The 11,199-nt window shown below is 36.7% G+C and overlaps 1 protein-coding gene across 1 annotated transcript; it reads right to left on the bottom strand.

Annotated features, from left to right (window-relative positions):
• Positions 1-909: 909 nt before the first annotated feature.
• On the bottom strand, positions 910-9,873 carry LOC127176975 (alpha-2-macroglobulin-like). The gene is given in 35 exon segments (XM_051128890.1): positions 910-1,017; positions 1,114-1,219; positions 1,307-1,390; positions 1,594-1,675; positions 1,772-1,893; positions 2,018-2,230; positions 2,312-2,505; positions 2,591-2,753; positions 2,835-2,909; positions 3,008-3,164; positions 3,354-3,429; positions 3,523-3,699; positions 3,786-3,869; positions 3,964-4,015; positions 4,114-4,235; positions 4,307-4,433; positions 4,504-4,729; positions 5,061-5,160; positions 5,660-5,753; positions 5,943-6,068; positions 6,200-6,349; positions 6,437-6,649; positions 6,753-6,986; positions 7,069-7,239; positions 7,323-7,432; positions 7,517-7,637; positions 7,745-7,850; positions 7,950-8,034; positions 8,123-8,288; positions 8,483-8,503; positions 8,611-8,663; positions 9,262-9,367; positions 9,369-9,419; positions 9,497-9,677; positions 9,762-9,873. Coding segments are annotated over 35 exon segments (4,275 nt in total). The 5' UTR covers positions 9,848-9,873; the 3' UTR covers positions 910-976.
• Between the last annotated feature and the right edge of the window lie 1,326 nt (positions 9,874-11,199).

The following is an 11,199-nucleotide window of genomic DNA, read 5'->3' on the forward strand; positions in this document are numbered from 1 at the left end:
CTCAGGCCTTCGGCCGAAGGGGATAATGTCACTGACAGCTGTCTAGGTGTCCTTGGGGCAACTTTTAGAGCTTGGTAGAGTCTGTACTTAGTGCTTGCCTTTGTGCTTGGCATGTACTCTTCTCAGCATGGCAGCATGTGCATACCGTTCCCCATAGTGACCCCTAGAGGACGCAGTTCGATGTCCCTTCAAAAGGGAATGTCTCAGGTTAAATATGTAACCATAGTTCCCTGAGAAGGGAACAAGACACTGCATCCTCTAGAATCTTCAGCATGCTTCGGACACAAGCATCAGATGAAAAAGCGGATGACGTGTTCTCCCGGCGCCCTTTTATACTGTGGATGCGCCAATAGTGACATCATAGGCTGTCGTCGACCAATGTTATTGTCGTGTTTATGCTTCAAGACACTGGTCACATCAAGACATGTTTTTATAAATATGCTGGAGTTTGTTTTTGGATAAGCAAGGAGGATTTTTCTTGTAGGGACTGTTTGATATTTTTTTATTTTGGCTTTCTGTCCCCAAGACTCAACTAATCTCTGCAATTCTCCAGCTGTGATCTTTGGAGAGTCTTTGACCACTCAAACACTCCTCCTCAGTGTGCATTAGGACCATATAGACACACATTCTCTTTCAGGCTGATTTGTAACATCTTTAGTTGATTGGAACTTCATAATTATTGCCCTGATGGTGGATCAATGCTTTAGCTATTTTCTTACAGCCAATTTTTTTTTTTTTTACTATGTATTTTTTATTTATTACCAATGTATTTTTTACTATGAAAAGTATGTTTATTTGTGACTCAGTTAAATGAAGGCTGATGACTATAATAACTTTTAAATTGTTGGGTTTATGAAATTTAAAATGATTTTGCCCTGGTTAAAGAATAAACAACACTGGACAAAACAGTGAAGCATTAAACATTGTGTGAGAATTTATTATCTTTATACAAGCTGCAGAACTGTAGCATGACACTTCATTCACAGTGGGACGAGTACTCCATCTCTGACTGATCACCTGAGGGAAATGTTGATACAGAGAAATTAACTTAATAGAAACTGCTACTTTTGAATCATATAATGAAAACAGAGAAAATGGCAGATAAAATCTTACTTGTTTGGTAGTAATCATACACTTTAATCACAGCAGGTTTGAGATTCTTTACCGGAAGAACCTGTTTTAATTCTATCTGGAGATTCACCGGTATATTTTTTTGAACCTGCAGGAAATTAAATAGGAAAGTGAAAATTTAAGATAAAATGTGAATGCATTATTGTAACTTATATGAATGTTGCTTTTATCTCACCTCTTTCAGATACACAATGACATGATCATCTTTAGAATCGAGCCGCTCCACAAGTGATGTTCTTGAAATAGGTGGTGGTTCAAGCTGTGTGGATAAAGTGATTTAAAAAAAAAATAATTAAAAATTAAAATATTATTTGTCACACACCTAACAGAAGAACACTTAAAAGCTATTTTCTGTAAGTTATCATGCTGTTCAAGCAGAAGTGAGACAATATATTCCATCATAGATTCACAGAAAATCAATAAAGTGAATCTACAAATGAATCATTTTACAGTCAAACACACCAATGACGTATCAGCTGTGAATCCTGATAAGAGCTTAATATCCACAATGACCATGTTAGATTTTGCCTGTGGACCATTATATCTGGAAAAGAGAAAATATGGTCCATCAGACATAATGTTGAATGAACTAAAACCATAACCATAATGAAGTTTTGCAGCATAAAGTTACTGTTCTTACGTCACAGTGAAATTTAACAATAGATCCTGTCCAAAGGTTTTCTTGCAATCTCCTTCAATCTTAGCATCAATGCTCAATGTTTTAGCTTCAGTAGGAGTGGGAATGTTGTAGAATTGAGCAATCTGAGACAATCAACATGAACAAAAACACATTAATTTAACATCTCACAGAAGAATAACCACAAAATTCCAAGAGATGAAAGACAGAAAGTGAGTGTGAGTCAGTGAAGCTGAACACACAACAGACCTGCACAGACACACAGGCTGATCCCTTCACTTCAATGCTGTATTTGGCTGGAACGTTCTGCAGCTGCTTCTCCTGGTACAGTAACTTGTTGTCCTGATTGACATCAAAGTGGTGAGTGTCTCCTGCTGACTGTACAGTCACTGTGCTGGAGCCGTCAGAGCTGAACACTTTGGTGGCGTACAAAGACAGAGCCTGAAGAGCCACCACTGTGTCCTGAGAAATAAATGTGTTCAGCAATGTGACTTTGACCCATTATTCAGCAATGATGTGCTTGATTTGAGTAGTTTGAGTCACCTGTGTGGAGGAGAATCCTCCATAGGCATTCTGCTGCTTCACAAGCCAGCTGACAATCCTGTTAGCAAAGCCCAGATCAGCTGGAGTGACTGAATCTGTAGTGAGAACAGCTAGCAGCACATATGAGCTGATCTCCACTGCCAGAGAATCAGAGTCATCAGCAGATCCAGACTGAGACCAGTGGAGATGAGACCCTTTAGGACACGTGGACAAAAAAGACACCAGTAACTCAACGAGCATAGAAGGACAACAGAAAGTCATCAGAAACAAATCTCTTACCATCTGAAATAGCAACACCTTCCAGTTTCTTGAAAAGCTGCTGTCGAGTGTCCGTGTCTCTAGCCAGACTGAAAGTGTAGGCGAGCAGAGCAGTGGTGTAAATGTTGTTGACATCCTCAGTGACGGCCTTCAAGCATGACAAACCTTTAGTGACGACAGGATCCTGAGACAAAAACAGAGAAACAGTCGCTGTGAGCGTCGTTTTTCTATGAGTTTATACTGTGTTTCCTGTAGATGAACTTACTGTGATTGGAGTTTCCAGTTCAAGCAGTGATGCAGTAATGTAGGCAGTCATGGTCACATTATCATTCACTCCACCCTGGAATGAAGGAAAACAGAAATAAAGACAAATATTCAATTTATTACCAGACCTGGTGTCTATTGATCACAGCAAACATTGAGAAACAAATAACACACCTTCATTCTGTTGTTGAACAGTCTTCCTTGTGGGATAAAACAACCGTCTGAATCTTGTTTGTTTATTAACCATTTCTTTGCACTCTGAATAATTTTTGGATCAATAAATATGTATTTCTGTGCTTTCCCAAAAGACCTCAGGACAAAGGCAGTCAACCTGGTGGTGTGGTAATTCAGTTATTAGTTGTTCCAGTAATGTAATTGAAATGTTAACTCAATATTGACTGAATTTAAAGAAACAAAAATGTAGAAGACAGATTATATAATACTTTATACAGAATACCTGGGTTTGTTATTGTAAATTAACTTATTTGCTTTGATAAAAACAAAATTTTGCATTATTTACCATGTATTCCCATTTCCTTGTCCAAATGTGCTGTATGCACCATTGTAAAGTCTGTAGTTCAGTTGTCTCTGGTATCCTGTTGAGTTTGACAGTGATTAAATGTTTGAGCTAATCAAGTGTGCCTGAAGTCAAATGAATTGTGCTAAATTTCTCAATTGATATCTCTCACCACTCTTAAGGAAGCCAGTGGCTCTCTCTCGGATGGCTGAGGTGAGCTGCTTTGTGTTTTCCAGATACTGCAGAATGTAAATATTGGGAGAAAGAATAGCTATGTTTTGTTCTCCACAGCCGTACGGCATCTGTAATAATCCGTCAAGATTCTTCAGTGCACGACCCAATATGTCTCCTACAAACCAAACACAAATAAAACTCACTACATTTTAGAAACCCAAACACAAACTCCTCATTTCTGCTTGTGTATGTAAATGTTACCAATGACTGAAACAGAGGATCTGGCTGATCCCTCTATCACATCTTTAGGAAGAGTCAGATCCACTTCCTCTGAGAGACTGTCACCTATTAACCAGAGAAACAGAAAAACATATCAGTGATCAGTAGAGAAGCTCTAAGATTCTAAACTGTAGACTCTAAATATTGTCTGCAGACAAACCCTTTGGACACAGTAACCAGCTGTAGGTCTCTGTCTTTTCAGTTCCTTCAGCCTGCAGCATAAAACAATAACATCAACACATCATACTGACATAAGCAGCATTAGGATCATGGATAAATTATGTCTGAGAGACGTTTGACATGCGCTGACCTGTACAAGCAGACTTCGTGTGACTGTGTCAATGCGTCCTCTCTCTGGCACACTCACAATCTCATTGTCACACACAGTCTGGGACGCCTCTGCCTCTGCACTGACTGTAATATTCAAGAGTCCTACAACACAAGACATGTATGTTAAGATACAACAGAGACTAAGAAACAATGATTCAGACTGGAAAACTCACCAAGAACAGAAGGAGTGAGGATCCATTTAAAGGTTTTTCTTCCATTAGCACACAGACAGGATGAATACTGATCATCAGAGGAGGCTTTGAGAGTGTAGTCTGAGGAAGGAGCTGGAGTCACTTTAACCTGTCAGTCAAACACACATGATTAGTAACATATTTGATATGAATGAATAAGACTGGGTCTGAAGTCTCACCATGATGCACTTGGACAGATAGTTGAAGACAGTGGCCTTCAGCTCAAAGATCTCCCCACGGATGATGGAGTAAGGCAGAGAGAGCTCCAGGAAGAAGGGCTGGAAAACTGTTAGTTGAGCAGGAGGAGCCAGACCCAGACCTTTGGAGGACAGACAGAAGGCCTCCGTCTCCCAAGAGGTGATGGTGTCAGGAACTGTGACAGGAACCTGAGCTGATCCAGAGTCTCTGTTGTGCAGCACAGTATAGTAAAATACAGTTTAAACTTCCATTGGCTGAACCTTGAGGTGGTAGAAGTGCACAATTAACTGGGTGTTCACATAAAGAATAAATTGGATTGGTCAGAAAACAGAAGTGTTTTGTACAGGAAGGGCCAAAGTCACTTTTTACTATTTTATTCTACTTAAGTTTTTTCCTTCTTCATTCTATTTTTTGTTGTTTGTAATGCCTTGTCCATGGTGCTCTAATGCCTAACTTTCCCCTATCTTGTCTCGTAATGTGTCACTTACAAACTCTGTTGGGTGTCCTTGAATAAGTGGTCCTTATGGCATTTACATACCCCACTTCAGTGAGCTGCCAGATCCATGTTTCTGGGAAAAAGGTACGAACTGTCTTCACACCTGGGCGACCAGCTTCTTGTACACGACTGCCCATCCTGTCTAAAAATTCAAATAAATAACTAATGCATGTGTGCAAAAAAAGAGTCAGTGCTCTCAGCAGGTATAAACTGATTATTAGTGAATTCTCTCATTAGTCCGTTTATGCATTTACTCATTTACAACTTTCTTTTTTTTTTTTTTTTTTGAAGTTTATGCATCTGGATCAATTTTAGACATCAGCTGTTCACACTAAGAAACTGTTATTTCATCAACAGCAGTACAAAGTGATATTGCAGTCATACAATTTTAAGTTTCCTTAAACATTTTCTGCAATTAGGCCTATCCACCTTATTTTCTAATGCAGAAGTAAGCTGTTTTCAAGCAGCAAAATGAGCTGAATGTTTTGTACAGCTAAAAATAGCTGGACGCAGATGAGTGTGGAACACATTAAATTTACAAATGGCCGCGCCCGCACTTATAGGAAAAATAAGGTGGATATGTAACAACAAAACATTCTTCATATTACAAATATGTAAATATGTAAATCAAGTAAACATACCTAATTGGAAACCTCTGTGATAAGTAACGCCATAGTATGTCAGACAAAGCGGTTGCCTCGCATGCAAATTTGTTGCCATCTTCAATCCCACTTTCTGTCAAACAGCAATTATAAACTACATGAAATGTAAAATGAGGCTTTAATGTTTAAAACAAAATAAATTAAAATATACATTCCTAAGGTATGGTATAATACTAAAATATATTTTTTATGTTTATTCCCATTATGTCCTACTTTCCCGACTTTATAAGTCATTATAACAATATTATGAGCAGTTTGTTACCTTCAAGCTGTCATAAATATGGTCTAGTGACACAGCCCGACGAGGTCTAATTTCTAGGCACTCTTGTGTATCCAAAACATTATAAGGATAATCTGATACCGACTGTACTGGCAGCAGATTGAAGATCTGTGACGAGATTAAGAAACATTTACCAATGATTAAATACACAATTCTAAAGACTTGTCACTGGAAATATCAGTCTGTTGTACTGTAGAAGGCTTAATTTATTTATTTTTTAATAAGCTACACAATTAAACCTTGTCAGTATCCAGACGGTTTTCTGACTCCAGGATCAGGACACTCTGATCTACAGCACTGAGGCCACACAGTGAACCAGGCTGAGCTGAGAGCTGGAGAGTGTTTTTCTCACCAGGAACTGCTTTAGCAGGAGAAAACTGCAGAGAAACCTGTGACAACAACAGTAGGATGTGCTATTTTAGTACCAGAATGACCGTTATTGTATAATGGGGTTTTGTTTTCTCTCTTTTACATACATTGTTTCTTAAACACTTTTCAGTGTCAAATTTTGTGCTACCGGTAACAACATTGTCACTGGGCAGAACACAGTAGGCCAGAATTTGCACTGCAGGAGCCAGATCTGCACGAACAGACAGTTTGAATGACACTGAGCCATTTGCTGCTCCATCAGAAGACTTCACTTCAACTTTCTCATATCCATGATGAACGATCACTCCTCTGGACAAGACCTGAAACAGACAGATGATACTCCGATGACAAACTAAAAATCTCAGAGGAAAGCATCACTATAATACTTTACATAGCCAGTGAACACACAGCACTTGTACTCACTATATAGACAATGTCAGTTTTGAAGTCTTCAACAGTCTCTCCAATAAAATAATACTTGATGGTCACTGTGAACTCAGCATCACACTTTAATGGTTGCTCAATATTCTCTATAATCAGTTCACTTAGTGTTGGGGTGTATGAAGAGGCAGGCCTGAGAAGCCGAATTGTTTTTTCATCTGTAGAGAAGTATAGGTTTTTAAAGCCTTGAAGCTTAAACTCTGGATATGCACTTGCCTGAAAAACAAAGAATGTCCAGTTATTTTCAGTTACCAAAGACGTCAGTGGATCAAACACTGGGTGCATGATATTATCATACCATTAGATTAATATCACTTTTAGAAAGGCTAGATGTATTAAGAGAGAAACTGGCCAGTCCATCGCTGTCTGTAGTGAGATTTAAGAGCCGTTTTGAGGACCACATTTTACCCTCCAAAATATAAACTTCTTTGTTTTGAAGAGGTGCTCCATTTAAATTTGCAAGTTTGATCTGGAAAAAAAGGGGAAAAATCAGACTATATTTCAGTACAGCTAACTATTAATATAAACAGAAATAACAGAAATAAGACATACTTTTCCATGTATAATTGACCCATGCTCATAAATTTTGGGTAGCTCGGTAAACGTAGCTTTACCGCTTTCATATGTCAGACTTATAGTTGCAGATTTCTCCAGGGTGTTTTCTGTGAAAATAAACAATTTAATGTACTTGCTTAATATTACTGTAATATTAATATTAACAAAAATGTATTCTTTCAATCTGTCACCTGTTCCTTCTTCTGTTACATTCACTTTTACGGTAAGTTGTTCTTTTAGAAATCTCTCATTTTTAGAGTTAAAAAACACTGATGTGTCCAAAGTAAGAGAAGCACAGCCCCTCGTATTCATCTGCAGGTAGAGCACAAACACATCCATGAAAAACATCCATTACAAAGACTATATGATAAAAATGTTTTTATAAATGTAACACAATATAAAATAATTCAGTCGCACACCTCAGTAGTTTCAACCAAACATAGTGATATTTGAGGAATGTATTGCAAATGTTCCCGGCATACTTCCACCCTTGCTTTACCAGCCACTGGTTTACCGTATGTGTATCTATGAAGTACATGCTTTGAGTGATTAAGGATATTATAATAATATTTAAATTGTATTTTCAAATTTTAATGGAATAAAACAGAAGAAACCTTCACTTACTTTCCACAAACCTCCATATTCATCTTGCTATCACCAAAACTTATTTCTTTTGGAGCATTCATGGTCATTTCAAATTTGGGTAAAACTGGAAATCAACAGGTAATCAATGAAAAATATATATGAATAAGGTTTAATAATCACTCTCAAAAATGTTCTGTGATATTGTCACTTACCATATTTCTTCACCTCAAAATAATGTGTGATCACCTGTTCACCAATATAAGCCTTCAGTTTGTAAATGCCTTGACGGGCCTCTGGGTTTAACTGATGAGAAAGCTGCAGTATCCACCTTGTTGAGGAAATATTTGTCCACTGACCAATCCTGTTATTCTGATTGTCCTGTTTGATCCCAAAGAACACACAGTGCAGATATAGTTAAGCTTTAGTATCTACATAGATCCTGACCATTATTTAACAATCTGTTATCACTAAATATTCAATAACTGCAACAACAGACATTTAAAATCCAAATTAGATCGATTTTTGTTCTGAATGTCATGAATGGCTGCAAAAGACGGGTACAATGTGCTTACCTCCAGCACGACTGTACTGTACTAAAAACACATACAAAAACAAACAAAATGAATTCAGTTTTTTTTAACAACACTTGCTTACTTAGACTTATTTAAAAAAATGTTGCTTTTGCTTAAATGGTACAAACCTTCTGATCAAAGGGTACAAACGTTTTATCCATGGTGACAACTCTGAAATTCACTGTGAAATGAGTGATATGTGATAACATGAGATTCAAACGTTACACTTGTTATTTCTGAGATGCAGTGCAACATTAGAGGCTTTGAGAAATATGTAAAGAAATGTGATTTAAATCTAATTTAAAAATTAATTCATTCATTAAAGTTGATTACAGAAACACTGACTAAAAATGAAATCTAAATAATTTAATACAAGGTAGCACAGATTTGTGAGCAGACCATTTGAAAGTATTTGAAAGTAATTCTTCGGAAATGTTATTATAAATGTCATGTTTATAATTACTATATTTATAATTTGCATAGATAAATGTGTAACAGTTTATATGATATATTTGACAATTAAAACTAATTATTTTAAGAACGTTTTGGTTTATAAGTCTATACTGCGTTTTTAGCACTGTTGGATGCAAGTAAAACCAAGCAGCATGAAACAGTCAAGTGGTTTGGGGTGTGGCTTACAATATATCTGTTCAGCCCCAGAGTGCTAATGCACTTTCACTAATGACATCCTGTAAAAACACTATGTCATCAACAGTGTGAAACAAATTAAGCAACCCCACTATTCACTTCTGTTTAAATGTCAAAAATGTACAGCTCACCTGTCTGTCCTGGAATATAGATGGGCTTGTCAGTCTGGATTAAAGTCAAAGGGTTGTAACGTCTGAACAAGACTTTTCTCTCTTCGGTCATTTTGAAGTTCTCCCCCCTGAAGTTCCACCTTCATTGTCTGCACTGATTCTGCTTCAACCTGAGGTGTCTGTTGGGTAATATGTTATTTAAAATTTTAACTAAAATGTCCAATTATGTGTGAATGGAGATTTCTTGCTGGCAAACCTGAAAGTTAAAGCAGCGGTGAAACTCTTTCTCTGCTTTCTCCTGAAGCAGTAAAGTGCTCTGGTCACCATCAAGCAGATAAATGTTCATAACAAGGCTTTCATTGGGTTTGAGAAGACTTGCACACAGTTTAGCCTCAGATCCCGACTCGATCAGTGCAGGAAACGTCACCATGAAAGACCTGTTGATAGATATCGTACCATTTTTTAATTTAATTTTTTAATTTAGATGTAGATAGTAAACGTTGCCATTTAAAGGTACTTACGGCCCTGAGGCTTTTCCATGGACAGAAAGGAAGAGCGAAGAAACGAAAAGGAGTCCTTTCCAAATACATAGCGCATTGAAAGCCATGATGAAGGCTGATCGTGCAGAACACACTATGAATAAAATTTTGACTGTGACTTTATTTCAAAGGCAACTCATCCAAAACAAGCTATTGAGAAATTGTTTGTGTTTATCATCAAATTAATGATTAATTTCTGGAGTTTCCTCCATTGGTTAATCCTAGTACTTTCATATCAGATCACTACTAAACATGTGTTCCTCATTCGTGGTTTGGGCCACTGTGCAAAGTTCTCAAGACATTGCTTAACTACTCCTTCTAATATAACGCACAGTTTAAATCATTTAAATTCTGTGGGATGAAAAACAAGTAATTAGTACCAGATATCATCCAAAGATGATACATACTGTATGTATTTGTTTATACTGTGATGAAACATAAGATTGCATTCTTATTTTGTTTGTTTCGTCATCATGCCTGTTGCAATCAGTGAAAAACCATGGTCACTGACCTGCTGGCCCTGTTTACACAGTACACCCACATACATGGAAAAGAGGGACTAATGATTGTTTGTATTAGAAATCAATCTCAATCTGAGCAGCATTTTTCAACCATTTTTAAAATAAATCATCAATAACATAAAATTGTGTTCACCAAAAAGCTTTGCCCTTGCAATGTCAGGCCAAAGTAAGTGATCGTTAGGGTTGGGACATTTGTAAAATAAAACAGAAGGAGTAGTATGCAGATATGATTTGTCATAAACATTTGCAAATGGTTTGTAAAAGCCACAATATAACCAATACATACCTCTTCTGTCTATAAAACACTTAAAATCTTCCAGTAGCTATTTTAGCTATTTTAGAGATCAATGGTTAATCTAACACATTACATTACCTTTGTTAGTGAAAGTCAAAAATTAATAAGCACAATTCATCAATTTACATTTGACACATTTACAAAGCAAGTCTACAAAAGGATGTTTACAAAGACAAGTTTTATGTTTAAAAAGCATATAAATTTGTATTTTTCCTTGGCTGGGTAATTTGAAGCTGCAGTAAAACTGCAGTTTGGATCTTCAACCTGAGAAAAGTCCTTGAATGTTTTTCTCATAAAACTACATTTAATGACTTGCATAAATAAACCAAAGCATTATCAATTTGTTCAAAAAGATGAGAAATTGCTTTACTGATTTGTACAAGGGACTAGATGATGTGGATGTGGGCTAGATGAAACAAATAGTTCTGAGAATGTCAATTATGCTAATAAAAATGAAGTTGTGATAACATCTGTTGCGGTACCCAGAAATTCATATCTTCATTTATAATTCATGATGTTTTAGCAAATGTAAAAGGCAGACTGATGGACAGTAATAAAGGAAGGCAGTGGTTCTCTATGAAAATTATATTTTTTATGATTTAAA

Source organism: Labeo rohita, chromosome 15 (genome assembly GCF_022985175.1).
Source record: "Labeo rohita strain BAU-BD-2019 chromosome 15, IGBB_LRoh.1.0, whole genome shotgun sequence".
In the NCBI taxonomy this organism is placed as follows: Eukaryota; Metazoa; Chordata; class Actinopteri; order Cypriniformes; family Cyprinidae; genus Labeo; species Labeo rohita.